General features: G+C 44.6%; 1 protein-coding gene across 3 annotated transcripts in view; it reads left to right on the forward strand.

Annotated features, from left to right (window-relative positions):
- The window catches only part of RAD23B (RAD23 homolog B, nucleotide excision repair protein), a 245,740-nt gene extending 228,659 nt beyond the window's left edge, over positions 1–17,081 (forward strand). For all 3 annotated transcript variants that reach the window (XM_033918631.1, XM_033918623.1, XM_033918639.1), the window contains one exon: positions 15,363–17,081. In XM_033918631.1, the coding sequence (XP_033774522.1) occupies positions 15,363–15,476 (114 nt within the window). In that variant the 3' untranslated portion in view covers positions 15,477–17,081. The remainder of the gene's footprint in view (positions 1–15,362) is intronic.
- The last annotated feature ends 3,449 nt before the right edge of the window (positions 17,082–20,530 follow it).

The following is a 20,530-nucleotide window of genomic DNA, read 5'->3' on the forward strand; positions in this document are numbered from 1 at the left end:
GCGGCCTTTCATCAGCCCCTGGAAGGGAAAGCCCTCTCGCTCCATCCCTTAGTCACTCGCTTCATGAAGGGTCTGCTGAACGTCCACCCCCCTCTCAAACCTCCCCCGGTGGTTTGGGACCTTAACGTGGTTCTGGCTCAACTGATGAAACCTCCATTTGAGCCACTAGACAAATGCCATCCAAAATTCCTCACTTCTTACTCGCGCTCACGTCCGCACGGCGGGTTAGTGAGCTACAAGCTCTGGTAGCGGACCTACCCTTCACGGTATTCCATCACGACAAGGTGGTACTCCGCACCCATCCAAAGTTCCTACCTAAAGTAGTGTCTGATTTCCATCTCAATCAGTCCATCGTCTTACCCGTGTTTTTTCCAAAGCCCCACTCTCACCCCGGAGAAGTGGCGCTCCACACTCTTGACTGCAAAAGAGCGTTGGCCTTTTACCTCCAACGCACTCAGCCACACCGGAAAGTCCCACAACTGTTTCTGTCCTTCGACCCAAACCGGTTAGGCCACCCAGTTTCCAAACGCACCTTGTCCAACTGGTTGGCCGATTGCATCTCCTTTTGCTACGCTCAGGCTGGTCTCGCGCTGCATGGTCGAGTAATGGGACACAAAGTCCGAGCGATGGCAGCCTCCGTAGCGTTCCTCAGGTCCACACCTATTGAGGAAATCTGCAAGGCTGCCACGTGGTCTTCGGTTCATACCTTCACCTCCCACTACTGTCTGGACTCTCTGTCCAGAAGCGATGGCCGGTTCGGCCAATCGGTATTGCGAAATCTATTTGCTTAAATTGCCAACTTCCCTCCATCCCTCTTCAGTAAGCTTGGAGGTCACCCACATGTGAGAATATCATGCCTGCTTGTCCTGGGATAAAGCACAGTTACTTACCGTAACAGGTGTTATCCAGGGACAGCAGGCATATATTCTCACAACCCGCCCACCTCCCCGAGGTTGGCTTCTTTGCTAGTTAAGTGAACTGGAGACCACGAGGGGATGCACCCCCTAGTGGAGCAGGAAGGCACGCATGCGTGGAGCAGCAGAGCAAACTTAAATCTTCAATCAAGTTTGCTTGAAAATGCTTCCGCATCGGGGCTCCGTAGATGACGTCACCCCCACATGTGAGAATATATGCCTGCTGTCCCTGGATAACACCTGTTACGGTAAGTAACTGTGCTTTTTCCATTCATTTTTCATAGATACACACAATATAATCTTATTAACAACACATAATGGTTAACCACAAAATTCAACTACAGAAAGCACACTGACAGCAGATGTAAATTCTCAAAATTGACATAATTTAATCACAAAATTCAAAAATAAAATCATTCCCCCCTACCTTTGTTGTCTCCCTCTCTCCATGCTATGCCTTACCTTCTGGCCTGCTCCCGCCTGGCCATTTTATGCCGCCCCCGGTGTTATCTTCAGGCCAGCTCCCTCTTCCTCACTAATGCAGTGCATAAAGCTGCGGGAAGTGGCTCCTTGTGCGTCCCGTGCCTCATCTGGAAGCCTTCCCTCTGACGATGCATGAGGTAAAACTTTATAGTTTATAAATCGTTCCTTTAATAGTTAAAGAAAAGATTTATAAACTATAAACAGTTTTACCTCATGCAAAATTGTCATTTCTCTAATAAGACATTAACAATTTTTTTCTGTGACCCTCCAAGTACCTACAAATCCAAAATGTGGCCCTGCAAAGGGTTTGAGTTTGAGACCACTGCTGTACTCAAAGCTACATTCGTTTCAAGTGGCCTCATTTCACAGTCTGGTGCAATCTCACCTTACTGCATTCGATCACTTGTCCTTTCCTATTGGTTCTGGACTATCTTCTGCACCTCTTTAACTCTGGTTCAAAACTATTTCAGTCTGAATTTATCTCAGTGCTATAAGTGCTTTGAATAAAAAGCCATTATCTGTACAGCCTCTGGTTTCTAGATTCATGAACAACCATTATCATATCAAACCACTAATCAAGCCTCCTCCAGTTGCTTGGGATCTTAATGTTATACTTTCTACTCTGAAGCCTCCCTTTGAACCACCTGCTTGTTTATCTCTGAAACATCTCACTTGGAAAGTTACTTTACTCACATCTCTCACATCGGCTTGCCGAGTAAGTGAACTTCCAAGCACATCTCAAATTCTCCTTGCATAACGTTCTACCATGATAGGGTGGCTCTTAGCACACATCCCAAATTTCTTCCTGTCATCTCTGAATTCCATCTCAACCAGTCTATAGTTCTTCCTAGTTTGTTTCCATGACCACAATCTCACCCTAGGGAAGCTGCACTCCATTCATTGGACTGTAAACGTGCACTTGCTTATTACATTGATTGCACCAAACCTCAAAGAACTTCCACTCAGTTCCTGTCATTCGATCCTAACAGTCTTGGAGCTCCTGTCACCAAGAGAACTATCTCCAAATGACTGGCAGACATTGTCTCCTTTTGCTATGCTTGAAGGCTATGTCATTGCACATAAAGTTTGAGTAATGGTGACTTCAGTAGCTAATCTGCGTTCCATTGAGGACATCTGAATAGCAGCCACCTGGTCTTCAATTCATACCTTCACATCCCACTGTTTATTGTTTGTAAGATTATTTGAGATGGGATAGTCGGTTCGGTCAAGCACTTCTGTAAAATTTATTTTCTACTTACCATATATACTCGAATATAAAACAAGATTTTTGGGCCAAAAAATTGACTCAAAAATGGGAGTCTCAGTTTATATTTGGAGCAGCGTCTACCTGCTCTCCCCTCCCAGATTAATTGCAGGCCTCCGCCGGACTCTACATCCTCTCTCCCCCCTATCCCCCGTCCATTTTACCTTCTCTCTGCCGATATCCTGGTCCACAAGTATAGCGGGCAGGAGTGAGTGAGTTCTGGCTTCAGCTGTACCAAGCAGGAGCATGATTTAGGCACTGCTTTTCGGTGCTGAGCAACTTGTTGGGAAGAAGGTTCTGGAGCAGTCCTAAGTGCGATGTTGCCTCTTCATCCTACAAAGCTTCTACGAGGCTGGTAGGCCTGCCCTAGGAGGTGCAAAGGGGCCAACCTAGGGGAGTTGCAGGTTTGTTTCATGTGATTGGTGGTGGTTTTCTTTTTTACCGGTTTTGACCCGCAGTCTGGTGCAAGGGAGGGAACTGCTGGACTCACAAGAGGGGCTGCCGGACCCATGATCATGAGGGGGGCTGCTGGCTGGAAGGGGTGGGCAGGGGGACAACTCGTGGCAGATCCTTTAATGCAGGGACAGGGCCATTCACCTCTTCATGGGGCGGTGAAAAGCCTTGTCCCCATACCCGCAGCAGTCAATTTTTTTTCCCCGTTCCTGTGGGTTAGCTGCGGCTAGACATGGGACACATTTCCCATGTCATTCTCTAATCTGGAATGGAATGGAAAAGGTCAAAAACGGATGAAAACTGGAACAAGCACAAACAACATCAACGCAGGTGCCATAAGGTGGTAAAAGGGGCCAAAAGAGACTACGAGGAAAAAATAGCCAAGGAGGCAAAGAACTTCAAGCTGTTCTTTCGATATATTAAGGGGAAACGACCCGCAAAGGAAGTGGTGGGACCGTTGGATGACCATGGAATAAAGGGAACACTAAAGGAGGACAAAGCAATCGCTGACAAACTGAACACATTTTTTTTGCATCTGTATTTACCGAAGAAGATGTACACAGCATACCGGAACCCATCAGGCTATATGCTGGAAACGAAGACGGAAAGCTGACAGGATTGACGGTCAGTCTAGAGGAGGTATGTAGGCAGATTGATAGGCTTAAGAGTGATAAATCCCCGGGACCGGATGGCATCCATCCGAGGGTCATCAAGGAACTAAAGGGACCACAGCTGAACTGGTTCAACTAATAGCCAATCTGTCGATCAAATCGGGAAAGATTCCAGAAGACTGGAAGGTGGCGAATGTTACACTGATCTTCAAGAAAGGTTCAAGGGGGGATCCAGGGAACTACAGACCGGTGAGTCTGACCTCGGTACGGGGAAAGATGGTAGAGTCACTGATAAAGGACAGCATCATTGATCACCTTGACAGACACGGGCTGATGAGGACCAGTCAGCATGGTTTTAGCAAAGGCAGATCGTGTTTGACGAACTTGCTGTACTTCTTTGAGGGAGTAAACAGACAGATAGACAAGGGCGATCCGGTCGATATTGTATATCTGGATTTTCAGAAGGCGTTCGACAAGGTTCCACATGAACAACTACTTCGGAAAATTGCAAGCCGTGGAATTGAGGGTGAAATACTCACGTGGATTAAAAATTGGCTGGAGCATAGGAAACAGAGAGTGGGGGTAAATGGACAATACTCGGACTGGAAGAGTGTCACCAGTGAGGTGCCGCAGGGCTCGGTGCTTGGACCCGTGCTCTTTAACATCTTTATAAATGATCTGGACTTAGGTATGACGAGCGAGGTGGTTAAATTTGCGGATGATATGAAGTTATTCAGAGTAGTAAAGACGCAGGGGGATTGCGAAGATCTGCAATGTGACATAATCAAGCTTGAGCAATGGGCATCAACATGGCAGATGAGGTTCAACGTGGATAAGTGTAAAGTGATGCATGTTGGTAACAAAAATCTCATGCACGAATACAGGATGTCCGGGGTGGTACTTGGAGAGACCTCCCAGGAAAGTGACTTGGGAGTTCTGATTGACAAGTCGATGAAGCCGTCCACACAATGTGCGGCGGCAGCAAAAAGGGCAAACAGAATGCTAGGAATGATAAAGAAGGGGATTACGAACAGAGCAGAGAAGGTTATCATGCCGCTGTACCGGGTCATGGTACGCCCTCACCTGGAGTACTGCGTCCAGCACTGGTCGCCGTATATGAAGAAGGACACGGTACTACTTGAAAGGGTCCAGAGAAGAGCGACTAAGATGGTTAAGGGGCTGGAGGAGCTGCCGTACAGCGAAAGATTAGAGAAACTGGGCCTCTTCTCCCTCGAACAGAGGAGATTGAGAGGGGACATGATCGAAACATTCAAGATACTTAAGGGGATAGACTTAGTAGATAAGGACAGGTTGTTCACCCTCTCCAAGATAGGGAGAACAAGAGGGCACTCTCTAAAGTTGAAAGGGGATAGATTCTGTACAAACGTAAGGAAGAAGTTCTTCACCCAGAGAGTGGTAGAAAGCTGGAACGTTCTTCCAGAGGCTGTTATAGGGGAAAACACCCTTCAAGGATTTAAGACAAATTTAGACAAGTTTCTGCTGAACAAGAATATGTGCTGTTAGGGCTAGTCTCAGTTAGGGTTCTGGTCTTAGACCAGAGGGCTTCCATGTGAGCGGACTGCTGGGCATGATGGACCACTGGTCTGACTCAGCAGTGGCAATTCTTATGTTCTTATGTTCTTCTCTCATTACTCTATCAACAGCCTGTCATAACTCCCAATCTACATTTGTTAGCACTCGCAACATATCTCTCTCCCAACCAGTAGATGTGTTCCCAACTCTTTCCATACACCATTGCTGTCTTTTCAAGAGGATTCACTTTCTATCTGTTATGGACTTATCATCTACACCTGTCCAACTATGACCTCAAAACTGCTTCAGTAAGAATTTATCATCTCAGTGCTATTAGTATTTTTCACACACCACCGCACTAACAGCTAGTCTCTGTACTTCCCTTGGTATCTAAATTAATGAAAGGCTTTTACCTTACCAATCCACTTCTTAAGCCTCCTCTCATGGCTTAGGACCTTAATATTGTACTTTCCACGCTGATGAAGCCTCCATTTGAACCATTGTCAACTGCATCCATCAAGTATCTTGCTTAACAAGTAATTCTCATATATCTCATACTTGCTTGCCGAGTCAGTGAACTTCAAACACTTGTGTCACATCCTCCTTACTCAATGTTCTAACACAATAAGGTGGTTCTTTGCACTCATCCCAAATTCCTCTTCAGGTTGTATCCGAATTTCATCTGAACTAGTCCATAGTTCTATCTGTCTTCTTTCCAAGGCTACATTCTCACCCTGGTGCAGCAGCTCGCCACGTATTGGTCTGTAAACATACTCTTGCTTATTAATTGGATTGCATCAAGCCTCACAGAACTTCCACTTTACTGTTCATATCTTAGGCGATCTATTTCCCTTTTTGCTATGCTCGGGCCACTTCAGTAACTCATTTGTGTTCCATTCCTATTGTGGACATCTGCAAAGCAACCACCTGCTCCTTAGCCAAGCAGTTCTACAACATTTTGGTTTTGCCAGGCTCATGTTACTTGTCAATAACCCTACTCTTAGAGGCATGATCCTGGCAGCTAGGGAGTACCATATGTGAGAATATACTTCCTGCTTGTCCTGAGATAAAAGAATAGTTACTCATCTGTAACAGGTGTTTTCTGAGGACACCAGGTAGATGTTTACAGCCATCCCACCTCCCTAGATCAGTAGCATGGAATGTTGCTACTCGGGTTTTGGCCATGGAACTAGGGACCTGGATTGGCCACCATGAGAATGAGCTACTGGGCTTGATGGAACATTGGTCTGACCCAGTAAGGCTATTCTTATGTTAGTTGGCCTCTTAGCTTTATTACTGAACTGATGGTCCCATGAGCAGACATCAGACGGGAAGGCACCAGCACATGCGCAGTATGGCCAGTCTTAAAGTTTTAAAGACACAGTATACTTTTTGACTGTCCGTGCCAGGGCTCCTTGGATGACATCACCCAAATGAGAGAATATCTGCTTGCTGTCCTCGGATAACATCTGCTACAAGTGAGTAACTATGTGATGTGGCTTCAGTCATCTGCCTGTACTATAAATAGTAGAGTGTATAGCAGGAGTGGGCAACCTTGGCCCTCAAGGCCTGCAATCTAGTCACATATACAGGATTTCCCCAATGACTATGCATGAGAAATTTACATATACCGAAGACATGTGATCTATTTGCATGCACTGCCTCCATTCTATGACAATTGAATGCATACATATTCAGTGAGGGAAACCTGACTGGTTTGCAGCCCTCAAGGACTGAGGTTGCCCACCTTTTTGCAAATTAGCAAAAGAAAATGCAGCAGAAGGTAGGTTTAGGAATCCGTAGACTTGTCAGTATCCCTCAATGATTATAGGGAGAATGAATTTAGATTACATTATGCTCAGAAAAACTATTCACATGCCATCAAATTATAAGATCTAATCTAATCCTTAGGTTTGTATACTGCATCTTCTCCACGTTCGTAGAGCTCGGGCAAGTCACTCAGTCCTCCATAGCCCCAGGTACATTAGATAGCTTGTGAGCCCACCGGGACAGATAGGGAAAATGCTTGAGTACCTGATTGTAAAAACTGCTTAGATAACCTTGATAGGCGGTATATAAAATCCTAATAAACTTGAAACTCGGCACGGTTTACAGGAGATGAGATAGGAAGGAATTACAATAAAAGGTTAGAGGATGAAGTATGAAGAATATTTAGAGGACTTGGGATGGCAGATATGAAGAGTTTTTTGAGGAATTGGGATACCAAAGTTGGAGAGAGGCTTACATTTTTGAGAAAAGCCAGGTTTTCAGATGTTTGCAGAAAACTTGGAAAGAGCTCAAGTTCCGAAGAGGGGAGGTAAGGTTGTTCCAGAGCTCAGTGATTTTGAAGGGGAGGGATGTCCCTAGTTTTCCTGTATGGGAAATGCCTTTTAGCGAGGGGAAGGATAGTTTTAATTTGTGGGAGGGTCTGGTGGTGTTAGGGTTTGAGGAATTCCAAGAAAGAGGGATAAAGGGAGGGAAGATACCGTGTAGGATTTTGAAAACTAGACTGGCACATTTAAAGTGGACCCTGGCGATTATCGGAAGCCAGTGAAGCTTGGACAGGAGCAAGGAGACATGGTCAAATTTACTTTTAGCGAAGATGAGCTTGGCCACAGCATTCTGAATCCGCTGAAGTCTATGAAGGTTTTTCTTAGTTAGGCTTAAGTAGATAGAGTTGCAATAGACCAATCTGGAAAGGATGATGGATTGGACAAGGAGGGTAAAATGTTTTGGATGGAAGCAGAATCTATTTTTCCTCAACATGTGAAGGCTGAAAAAGCATTTTTTTTACCAAGGATTGGAGGTGGTCGTTGAAGGACAATGTGGAATCAATGATGACGCCCAAAACATTGCTCGAGAACTCAAGCTGCAGAGTGGAGCCAGAGGGTAGTGGGATGGAGGTGGGTAGTTGGTCTAGTTTTGGGCCGAGCCAAAGAAGTCTTGTTTTGGACTCGTTCAATTTCATTTGCACAGTGTGGGCCCAGGATTGTAGGTTCATTATACAAGAGGATATGTTCTTAGACAGATTGGTGAGGTTCGAATCGGTCTCGAGGAGGACAAGGATGTCATCAGCATAAGTGTAAATTGTTTCAAGGGGGGATAGATGGAGGAGTTTTAGGGAGGACATATAGTTGAAAAGGATAGGAGATAGAGGAGAGCCTTGCGGGACTCCACAATTCGGTTTCCAGGGAGAGGATGAGGTGCCATTCATGTTGACAGTGTAAGAACGAGAGTGGAGGAATTTTGAGAACCAGTCTAGGACTGTGGAGTTAATGCCTATCTCAGAGAGTTGGTAAACATGAATATCATGGTGGACAATGTCAAAAGCAGCGCAAAGGTCAAATTGTAGGAGGATGGCGAACTTGTTTCGAGAGTGAAGTTGTTGAACCTTTGAGATCAGGGAGGACAGTAGGGATTCGTTGCTGAAGTTGGGATGAAAGCCATATTGATAGGGTAGGAGAATAGAGAATCTCTCTAAATATGATGAGAGTTGGGGAGAAATGATGGACTCTAGCATCTTGGTTAGGAGAGGGATATTTGCAATTGGGCGATAGCTGGATGGTATGGAAGGGTCAAGGTCAGATTTTTTCAGTAGTGGGGTCAAGGCAATATGACCCATTTCTGGGGGAAAAAGGCCCGAATGAAGGTCAGAGTTTATGAGTTTGGTGATAGAAGAGATGGCCTGTGCTGGAATATTCTTGTATAGGTAGGAGGGGAATGGGTCCAAGGAACAGTTACAGGATTTCAGTTTGAGGCAGAGTTTGAGGACCAGGGATTCAGATACATGCTCAAAGGTAGTCCAGGATCTGTCAGCTGGGATAGGGTTGGAGACCGTTAGGGTGGGAATGGAATCGGTGGGCACCAGGGAGTTGTAGGAGACTGAAGGAGGGAAGGAGTGTCTCAAGGTAGAGACCTTATCGTTAAAGAATTTTGCTAGAACATCGGCTGAGGGAGAGGAGGGGAGCACGGTGGGGTCTCTTTTGGAGGTTAGGGAGCGCCAGATGTTGAATAGTGTACTACTCTGATTGTTGGATCTGGAGATTTTGTCGCTGTAGAAGTTCTTCCTTGCTTTTTTTAGCGCTGCATTGTACAGCTTAATATTGACTCTCCAGGACTGTCTGTCTATGGGACATTTTGATTTTTTCCCATATGCTCTCCAGAACTCGATATTTCAGTTTTAGTTCTCTGTGATATGGGAGGTACCAAGGGGCCTTGTGGGGGTAGGAGATGGATTTAGTGGAGAGAGGGGCGAGGGAGTGGGACCCAGTTATGCAAGTTAGTACCTGAATCTGCAGGCTTTCGCTTGTAATTTTTTTGCGGAAGGTAATGGAGTTCGAAATGCGGGGTGGAGCCCCAAGATGTGACATGAAAATGGGGAGACAGAAAGCCCCTAAGAAGTGGTCAGACCAGGGGACATGTTCCCAGCAAGTGTTGTCAACTGATGTCTTATGAGCGGTAAGATCGAGGAAGCTAATAAGGTCTAGTGTGTGCCCCTTTTCATGGGTTGGGGATGGTGCAGCGGGGGGGAGGCCAAGGGAGGTGAGGAAGCTAATAAATTCAATCGTATCCTTGCTGGTGATGTCGTCTAGGTGGAGATTGATGTCCCCAATGATCAGTAATCTTTGAAATTTGAGGAAGGCATTTGTTATGGTCTCGAGGACGAGTTCGGAGGAATTGTTCCAAGGGGTCGGTGGGCGATATAAAAGCAGGATGCCCAGTGGGTGAGGGTGAAGTCCATCATTGACAGAGGTTAGCATATATTCTAGTGAGGTGTGGCTACCCCTTTCGAGGAGCTGAACATCGAAGAAAGATTTGTAGAGAATTGCCAGGCCACCTCCTTTACGGTTAGATCTGGGTGAGAAGAGACCTTGTTAGCCATGGGAGCAGAGTTCATTTTGTGTAAATAGGTAATCTTTTGTAATCCATGATTCCGTGATGCATAGGAAACCAGGGTCAGAATCCTCAAGTAGGTCCTTCAGAATTTGAATCTTGTTGCAAGCGGATCTTGCGTTGCAATAAAGTGTTGGGACTGGGGTGAGCGAGTCAGAGGCAAGGTTGGGGAGATTGGCAGGGAAAACAAACTTTAAAGAAGCGTGGTTGATTCTTCGGTGGTTTTTTTTGGGGGGGATGTGATCTGTGAGCAAGGGTCATTGACGCCATTTGTGAAAGCTTCAGGTTTGAAAATAATTATACATGCAAAATGACACCAGCGCAAGGTTTTTTAAAAATTATAACCAAGATTTATTGAATTATTGTTTCTATTTTTCCATTATGAGCTCAAAAGCGTCAGCATTGTTGCTAACGTTGCGCTAATGGGAGATCGTTATCGTGGCCAAAATGCTGGCCTTCTCCTAACGGTCTCGAACCCCTATCTCTGGTCATTCTATTATATAACTTTTGGCTCAGTGACATCATCAAGTTTGACATCCAATAACAATTCATCAAAGAGGTGGTCCTAAAAGTTTAGACAAAGGAAAATAAATCCCTCCATGTTTCCATGTTTAAAAGTTTAGAACAGTACATTTGATTTCTGAATTAACATTATATAACGTATTCAAGAGAATTCTACAATTATTAACAGGGTGCTGAGAAATTCTCAGCCCTAAAGGAAAAAACTCTTCCTAAGCTGACAGATTCAAATTGCATAGCCTTACACAGAAACCTTACTCTAGAGGAGGAAAACTGACAGCTTCATATTACACTGATGCAGTGCTAAGCGTGGGCTTCCAATGCCCCCCTTCCTATGCTGGAGACTGATACAGCATCTCAAATTCTAACTTAACTACTTCCAGATGTTACCTTAGGATTTTCCTTAGTATTTCTTCAGGTTTAAAATATATAAAATATTAGAAATTAAGTACACACCATTCTTTCATATATCTCTCATATATCAATCATTCCTTCGTTCATTCGGGGCCCCTTGCACACATTCATACTTAATGCATTTTATCTCTTAGTTTAGGACACGTGATCTTCCTAGCCAGTCTACAGTACATGTGGTATTACTTAACACCACGCTGCTGGGAGCGGGAAAAACTCAGAGAGGACAAAGAAGACAGAAACTAGTCACTGGTAAACACAAAGAACCCAAAATGGATTCCATGTAATCCTGATTTCCACCATGATTTGGCTCAACAGCAAAGTACATACACAGATATTATTATGCTTTCCCTTATATTAATCCTTAGTGTGTTTTTCTCTGGCCTTAGCTACATTATATTTAAATTTTTATTCACCTGTTTTTTCGTACGCTTCTATTTGGGCGTGGTCCTTAACTGACACAGAATTGTCTCTAACTAGAATTACCCAGAATCATATGAAAAACTGGCGCTTTTGTTAGAAAAACTTCACAAAAATACTGCACTATCATGCTCCGACATCCATTCCATTATCGTCCCATAAACAGCACCCCCTGCTGACCACGAGCCACTACTCCTCATCTGGTGCGAATCAGCGTGGGGATTTTGAGGCCAGGGCAGATATTGTTGGTGTTAGTGGAATCGAGAAGATTGAGAGAGGGCGGTATTACGTAGAGGGTGGTATTACGTAGAGGGTGGTGTTAAGAGAAAAGCAAAGTAGGAGGAGAAAGAACCACGAGGTGGCTTCATGGTGAGAAATGGGGAGCCTTTGGGTTGGGGGAGACCTGGGCTGGGTGTCTGATCGGGGTAACACTTAGGACTAAGCCAGCTGATCCGGTAGTTACGAGAGGGAGTAGAAAGTTGGGAGGATCTAAGCAACTAAGTAGGGAGAGGACTAGACAGACAGCACAATCGGGATGGGAACTAAGCCTAAAGGTAGAGGAGGGGGCTTAATAAGTTGTAGAATTCTCAGTTGTGCAACTAAGGCAGGGGTGCCAAACTCAAAAAGGGGCCAAAATCCAAAACACAGGCTAAGTCGTGGACCAGAACTACCCAATTTCTGGGCCAGCCCCAGCCCCCATAATAGTACTAATTATAACACAATTTTTCCCATTCATTTTTCATATACACACACAATATAATCTTAACACATAATGGTTAACCACAAAATTAAACTACACAAAGCACATTGTGTAGAATCGGACTCTGACAAAGCCAAACTTTTAAATGAATACTTCTGCTCGGTCTTCACTTGCGAGGCGCCGGAATCTGGCCCTCAGCTGCTGACGAGGGAAAACTTGGAAGACCTGTTTCGAAATTTCGAGTTTACACTCAGCAGTGTCTACGAGGAGCTATCAAGACTCAAGGTGAACAAAGCTATGGGACCGGACAAACTACACCCCAGGGTGCTCAGGGAGTTGAGTGACGTCCTGGCGGAACCATTATCCGCGCTCTTCAATCTTTCCCTAAGTACAGGAAGAGTCCCGTTGGATTGGAAAATGGCTAACATCATTCCACTCCACAAAAAGGGATGCAGGATGGAGGCTGAGAATTATAGACCGGTGAGTCTCACATCGATAGTGAGTAAACTTATGAAACACTAATCAAACGCCAATTGGATATGATCCTGAACGAGGAGAATCTACGAGATCCTCATCAACATGGTTTTACGAAGGGAAGGTCCTGCCAATCAAATCTGATCAGCTTCTTTGACTGGGTAACAAGAAAGCTGGATATAGGGGAGTCCCTGGACGTCGTGTACTTGGACTTCAGCAAAGCGTTTGATAGCATCCCACACCGCAGATTATTGGGCAAGATGGGTTCGATGGGACTGGGTTAAACATTAACCGCATGGATTAGGGACTGGCTTAGAGGTAGACTTCAGAGGGTAGTGGTAAACGGTACCCTCTCCGATACGACGGAGGTGATCAGCGGAGTTCCGCAGGGTTCGGTCTTGGGCCTGATCCTATTTAACATCTTCATAAGAGGCTTGGCTGAGGGGCTTTGAGGTAAAATTACATTATTCGCCGATGACACCAAACTATGCAACATAGTAGGCAACCGCACAACAGATGAAAGCATAAAAGCTCAATGCCCGACAGTATGACGCAGGACCTACTTCTGCTGGAGCATTGGTCAAAGACTTGGCAACTAAGTTTCAATGCCAAGAAATGCAAGGTCATGCACCTTGGTGGCAAAAATCCATGCAGGACTTACACCCTAAATGGTGAGATCCTAGCAAGGACTGTAGCAGAACATGACTTGGGGGTGATCATTAGCGAAGACATGAAGACTGCCAATCAAGTGGAGAAAGCTTCATCCAGGGCTAGACAAATCATGGGCTGTATCCGTAGAAGTTTCGCAGCCTTAAGCCCGAGGTCATAATGCCGTTGTACAGATCCATGGTGAGACCCCATCTGGAATACTGTGTACAATTCTGGAGGCCGCATTATCAAAAAGATGTGCGGAGAGTTGAGTCGGTTCAGCGAATGGCCACCAGGATGGTCTCAGGTCTCAAGGATCTTCCGTGTGAGGAACGACTGGGTAAGTTGCAGCTGTACTCACTCGAGGAACGCAGAGATGGGAGACATGATCGAGACGTTCAAATATGTCACAGGCCATATCGAGGTGAAAGAGGATCTCTTTTTCCTTTAAGGATCCACGGCAACAAGAGAGGGCATCCGTTGAAAATCAGGGGTGGGAAATTTCATGGCGACACCAGAAAATATTTCTTCACCGAAAAGGTGGTTGATCGCTGGAATAATCTTCCACAACAGGTAATTGAGGCCAGCAGTGTGCCAGATTTTAAGAAAAGATGGGATGGGCATGTGGGATCTCTTCATGGAGGTAGTTAGGGGGTGAGCCATTAGTGTGGGCAGACTAGATGGGACGTGGCCCTTTTCTACCGTCATGTTCTATGTTTCTATGCAACTCAACATTCATTCCTACCAGAACACAGATAACCCCTATGCAAATACTGGACCAAAAGCTAAAAGTACTAATATATACAAACGAAAACCCTAAGATTCAAGACTCTGCATGCAGTACAACCCCCAGAGAAAAAGAAACAAATGTAAATGTATTTCTTCCTGAGCAGTGCAAAATTTAGACAGCAGATTAAAATTCTCAAAATTGACACAATTCAAACACTAAATTGAAAATAAAATAATTCCCCCTACCTTTGTTGTCTCCCTCCCTCCATGCTGTGCCTCCCTCCGGGGGGTGTCTTATCTTCTGGCTGTTTTATGTGGCCCGCAGTCCGATGCCCCCGGTGTTATCTTGTGTCCAGCTTCCTCCTCCTCACAGCCACAGGGTACACGAAGCCGCATGCAGCGTCTCCTCGCGCGTTCTGCGCCTGAACCGGAAGCCTTCTCTCTGACGTCGCAACGTCAGAGGTAATGCTTCTGGAGGGGCACGAGATGTGGTTTTGTGCACACTGCGGCTGTGAGGAGGAAGAGGGAACCAACCACAGGATAACACCGGGGGCATCGGGCTGTATAAAATGCCCAAGTGGGCTGGATTCACCCCGCGGGCCTTGAGTTTGACACCTGTGAACTAAGGGAAAAGGAACATTGATTTGATATACCATCTTTCTCTTTTCTGTAATGCAACCTGTATATTAAAATTTATGACCCTAATGATTGAAAAATATTCTCAGCAGAATACATCAATAAAACAAAGTACCACCAACAAAATCAACACAATATCAGCAGCATATGAAAGTAACAATATATCTATAAGCTTTCATAAATAAGCTTTCCAAAGTAATTTGCATTTGTCAATGAAATAGTGAATCAGCCTAGATCACATTAGGACATCCACATGTGAAAAGTGAATCTCATTCATATCAACAAACTGCTTTTTATTAGTAGGACGGAGTCAGAAGAGATGCTGTCGACGAATGAAGCACTTTGAATTCAGTTCTTCCAGCAATTGTAAATGGGAGGGGGAGACGTGTGCCATGATTACATAGGAGCCAGCTCTGTGGGTGCTTCAGCATCCCCAATATTGAGCAGATTATTTGACTGTCCAGAAAGGGACAATTTCCATTAGGTCTAGCACCCCCAATTATTTTGAAAAGTTGGCTGTACATGATTATACATATTTTGTGAACATATAATGTAATTATTGTTAGTGGTGGAAGAAATTTTAAGTGACTCAGTAGTGTGTGTAATAAGCATCAATTAATGTGTCAGGCTTGTCTGAAATTTTAAGCAAACACATATTTTTCCTTCCCCTGTAGCTAAAGGCATTAGGATTTCCTGAAGGACTTGTGATACAAGCCTACTTTGCTTGTGAGAAGAATGAAAATTTGGCAGCCAACTTCCTTCTACAACAGAACTTTGATGATGACTGAAAAGGAGAGACTGTACACATTCTCACAGTTCACACCAGTGCATTACACTAACTTTATTCACTGGATTGTCTGGGATGATTTTGGGCTCATATCTACCATCTTTGGCATAAGATAGTAAAAGGGATGGGCCTGGGATAATATAGAAAATAGGATAAGAATAAATACAGTGCAAGTCTGCTTAGGTAAGCAGGTGCTGCAGCCCACATGTAATATACTTTACAACCAAAAATCAGCTTTGCAGGCATTTAAGATTCTCTGTTGAAACTGTAGGTTAAGGTTTTTGCCATTTACTTTAGTGTACTACATCCAGAAATTTAGTGTAATGCCCTGCTTGATATTTTTTTTTAATAACATGGTATTAGAAATAGCTTTTGCTACCTAGAACTTAGTCTGCATTTCATGATAACACTGGATAATGGCTTTTTGAGATCAGTTTAAGAAGGTTTTTCAGCAACTGTAAAATATAAATGCCAAAATAAAGAGATTATTTTGTGCTTGACAGTATATTAGTGTACAGAGAAAAAGCATTCTCATGTTAAATGCTTTAAGAAATTTCAACTTCAAATGAAAATCATTACTGCCTGATCACTGAATAAGAGATGCCCTCTTTCTAATAGAATTTGAGAATCTGTACACCTACAGGCAAGTTTATTTTCCTGTTTACATATTTTTTTTCTATCTGGGGGGAAATGGTAGGTATCTAATTACTATTTGCTTCAATGTTATGTTGCAGTAAAGGTTTTAAAACAACTTGCATGGTTGGTTTTGTGTGATTACCCTTTTTATTTCTAGTGGAGAAGTATAGAGATTAACAAAAATCAGTATTTCTTCAAAGGGGTGGGGGGAATGTGATAGACCTATGAAAGAAATCTAATTTGGAAGATATTTACTAGGTATCTTTAAAAAACTGACACTTTCAAAATACTTTTAGCTGTTTCAAAAGCTGTGGCTTGGTCAGCTGTGCTGTTCAGCATAGTGCTTACTGTTACCTGTCACATATTATTCCTGTGTCCGTATGGAACTTGAATGTTTCTCAAACTTTGTGGCTAAGAAGAATACAGAAATATAAACTTTTTAAATTTACATTTTTGCAGAGTTACTACTTTAGAACAATCTAAAGATGGAAGCCATAGTTTGAAAAATATTTTTTCCATATTTGAAAATAATCCTTGATGCATTATAAAGTAAACCCATGAACTGATTTTGTTGATTCCTATAAATATTGTACTAATTTCTCCAGCCCACCAAGGTTAGTCTACAGCCTGCCATATTTCTTTGTGAAATGAAGTTAATCTATCTTGAATACAGTTGAAGTGCATGAAAACAGCAGTCAAATTCATTTTGTAGTTTTTCATCTGGATTTTTTTCTATTTGTTTTTCCTTTTTATAAAAATATGGCCACAGAATTAAATTGCAGACATTGTATTGCTGTGGAGATGTTGGTGCCACAGAACTGTGAGGTTACAACTTCTATGAAAATGCTACCCTTTGAAAATATTGTTGTAAAATACACTTAAATATATATTTTTTAAAGAAAAAGAACAATCAAATTCCACCCAAAACATGTTATGCACATCAAATTAAAGGTTCTTTTTGGAGAGTGTTTAACTTTTTCTTATGATTGTTGCATTCGTGTCTTGGTGTTCCTTCCATGTTAAATGGGCTGTCTGGGTTAAAAACACATTGCCTGAATTGTTTCTCCAAGAGAGTGCTTTTGATCAAGAAGTGTTAACTTTATACAGTTGTCTCAAGTCTGGCTAAAAATAGTCTAATTCTTGAACAAAATAAAAAAAAAATTACTGTACAGTCAAACCTCTGTTTACGAGTGCACTGGTTTGCGAGTGTTTCGCAAGACGAGCAAAACATTCGGAAACCGAGTTTGACTCGATTTACGAGCACTACCCCCCGCGATCCAGCATCCCCCCCCCCGCTTGCGTCGTCCCCCCTCCCTCGCGATCCTACATCCCCCCCGCGCACTGAAATAACATCCCTTACCCCGATTTGGCACCAGCACCAACGCACAGGACATGCCAGTGCCCGAAGATCCTCCCTCTTGGCTCTGCTGGGCTGGGAGGTGCGTCGGAGGGCCTCCCTCTTGCCTGTGCTGGGCTGGGCTGGGCCTTGAGCATGTGCAAATGCTCAAGGCCCAGTCCAACCCAGCACAGGCAAGAGGGGAGGATCTCCAACGCACAGCCCAGCACAACCAAGAGGGAGGATCTTCGGGCACCGGCATGTCCTGTGCGTTGGTGCTGGTGCCAGTGCCAAATCAGGGTAAGGGGTGTTATTTCAGTGCTTGGGGGGACCTAGGATCGCGAGGGGGGGGGTGACGTGAGTGTAGGGAGGATGCAGGATCGTGTGGGGGGTATGAAGCAGCGCTGGTGGCCTCAAGGGAGGGGATGGAGCAGCACCGGTGGCCTCAAGGGGGGGAATGGAGCAGCGCCAGTAGCCTCGGGGGGGGGGGGGGAGGAGGAGGTGGACCATATCAAGCGAGTTTCCCTTACTTCCTATGGAGAAACTCGCTTTGATATACGAGCAATTTGGTTTACGAGCATACTTCTGGAACAAATTATGCTTGTAAACCAAGGTTCCACTGTATTTAAAAATTGCAGGAATACCTTAGGAAATTGGAAGACATAGCATCCAAATGGCAGAAGAAGTTTAATGTGGACAAATGCAAAGTGATGCACATCAGAAATAATACTGAAATCATCTGTCCGGTGTTGGGCCAAAAAAAACAAACAAGATTGTAGGAATTATCAGCAAAGGGATGGTAGATAAACCAAGAATCTTATGCCTCGATATCACTCCATGCTGCATCCTCCTCATCTGGTTGCCATATCACAAAAAAGATTCCAGTGCAATAGGTGAGACATAGACTTTGGGTTATTTATTCATACTCGAATGCTCTGCAGAAGGAATCCACTCTGGATTTTTCACTCTGTCTCCGTAGTATTTCACGGATCGGTTAAGTACCCTCTACAGACGTTCCTTCTGCAAGTATGTCTGCAGATGTATGTGTTCTGCTTTCCCCATTTAATTGTTTTAAATTCGATATAGTTTCATCCCCTTTGTGGGTATTTTCACGTTTGAAGCAAATTTGGAGCTCTTCCTGCTTGAGAAGTCACAGACTTCGGTTTATCCCAGGACAAGCAGGCAGCATATTCTCAAGTATGGGTGACGTCACCGACGGAGCCCCAGTATGGATCACTTTAAAAGTGCATCGCCACTTTAAGTCTTTAGAAAGTTTGCGATAGCCCATACCACGCATGCACGAGTGCCTTCCCACTCGACGTAGGCGCGCAGTCCTTCAGTTTCTTAGTTTCCGCAGAGCTAAGATGCGTTTTTCAACGACTGTTGATCTTTTCTCTTTCACTGCCTTCCCATTCTCGCAGAATTGTGACTTTTAGTCATATTTCTTTTTTCTTTTCTTTGTTTTTCCCCTTCGTGTTAAAAAAAAAAAATACATTTTTGTTTTTTCCCTCTCATGGGTTAGGCCTCTTCAACAACCTTGGCCTCCGATTTCAATCTAGCAGGGACTGTTTTCCTTTCGATGTCACGCCCACAGGTGGGTTAAAAAAAGTGCGGTTGCTGTACTCAGCCCATTATGGTGACTGACCCGCATCGCTGGTGCCTCCAGTGCTTGGGGCCTGAGCACAGACCGGAAACCTGCTCCCGTTCTTCTCTTTAGAAAAGAACTTTGAAGAACCGACTTATCCAGCAGAAGCTCCTTTTCGATGTCGCAATGGAGGGAGACTTGACACCGTTACCGATGGCACCGGCTAAGGTGACTCCGCAGCATTCGGTGTCGACAGAACGATCGCCGGTGTCGCAGCCTGAAGTGGGTAAGCCGGCTAAGAAGCCTTCCTCCCCCATCTGGGCCTCAGGTCAAAGCAGCAGTGAGTCAAGTCCTGCCGACCTCGAAGAGGCCCAAGAAGCACTCCGCTCCGATCTCGGTGAATGCCTCGACATCAGCCTCCTCATCGCTGGAGCATAGAGCCGCGCCAAAGGTACCTGCGAAAAAGCCAGCAGTACCGGTTTTTATCCTTAAGCAGAAGATTGATAATCTGCTTCGGGAAGAATTGGGTGAGCATTTCTAGATGCTGATGCCGACCCAACTCCTGCTCGTGTTGACATCGACTCATCCAGTGCCGGTCCGGTCTGAGCCATCGATGCCGGCAGCACCTGTACTTGAGTCCCCATCGGTGCCCACCATTTCCACCAAGGACTCAACACCGTTGACTCAACTACACCATTCCTCCTCGTGTAGACATCGCCTGAGTCGACTCCGGGCCAGTCTCGCAAGGCGTTACAAAAACACCTTGAGACTTCGACCCCGACTCCTTGGCACTGGGGGGCAGACTTGTTCGGGATTCAGATCTGGGGGGGGGGGATTCTGAGCAAGATCCTCTTCTTTCTGAGGCTGAGGGCACTTCAGATGATGACTCTTCTCAACATTCATCCCAAGAGGCTTCTGTTTTCTCTGAGAAGTCATTTTTCTCTAAGTTTCTTCGTGAGATGTCTGAGACTTTGTCTATCCCTCTTGAAGCTGATTTCAAACATTCTAAGCAGTTTCTAGAGGCATTAGACTATGATCAACCACCCAAAGAACTCAAGCTTCCCCTTCACAACATCTTACGGGAAACTTTCTACAAGAATCTGGAGACGCCACTTACCATCCCTGCGGCGCCTTGCAAGTTGGACTCCTTGTACAGAGTGGTACCTATTCCTAGGTTTGACAAACCTCAATTTCCACACGAGTCTCTTGTGGAGTTTATGTTGAAGAAATCCTTGGGGGCTAGCATCTATGCCTCCTGGCAGAGAGGGCAAAGTCATGGACCAGTTTGGCAAGCATCTATACCAAAATGCCATGTTAGCTAACCGGTCTGGCAACTATAATTTTCATTTTTCTTTCTACCTTAAGCATTTGCTGAAACAAGTGTCCACTTTTCAGAAATACCTTCTAGAACATAAGCTGCCTGCTTTCTAACACTACATTCCTGACTTGTTTCAACTCAGAAATACACGGTTCGTTCCACATATGAAACATTTGAATT

This window comes from Geotrypetes seraphini, chromosome 1 (genome assembly GCF_902459505.1).
Source record: "Geotrypetes seraphini chromosome 1, aGeoSer1.1, whole genome shotgun sequence".
NCBI lineage: Eukaryota > Metazoa > Chordata > Amphibia > Gymnophiona > Dermophiidae > Geotrypetes > Geotrypetes seraphini.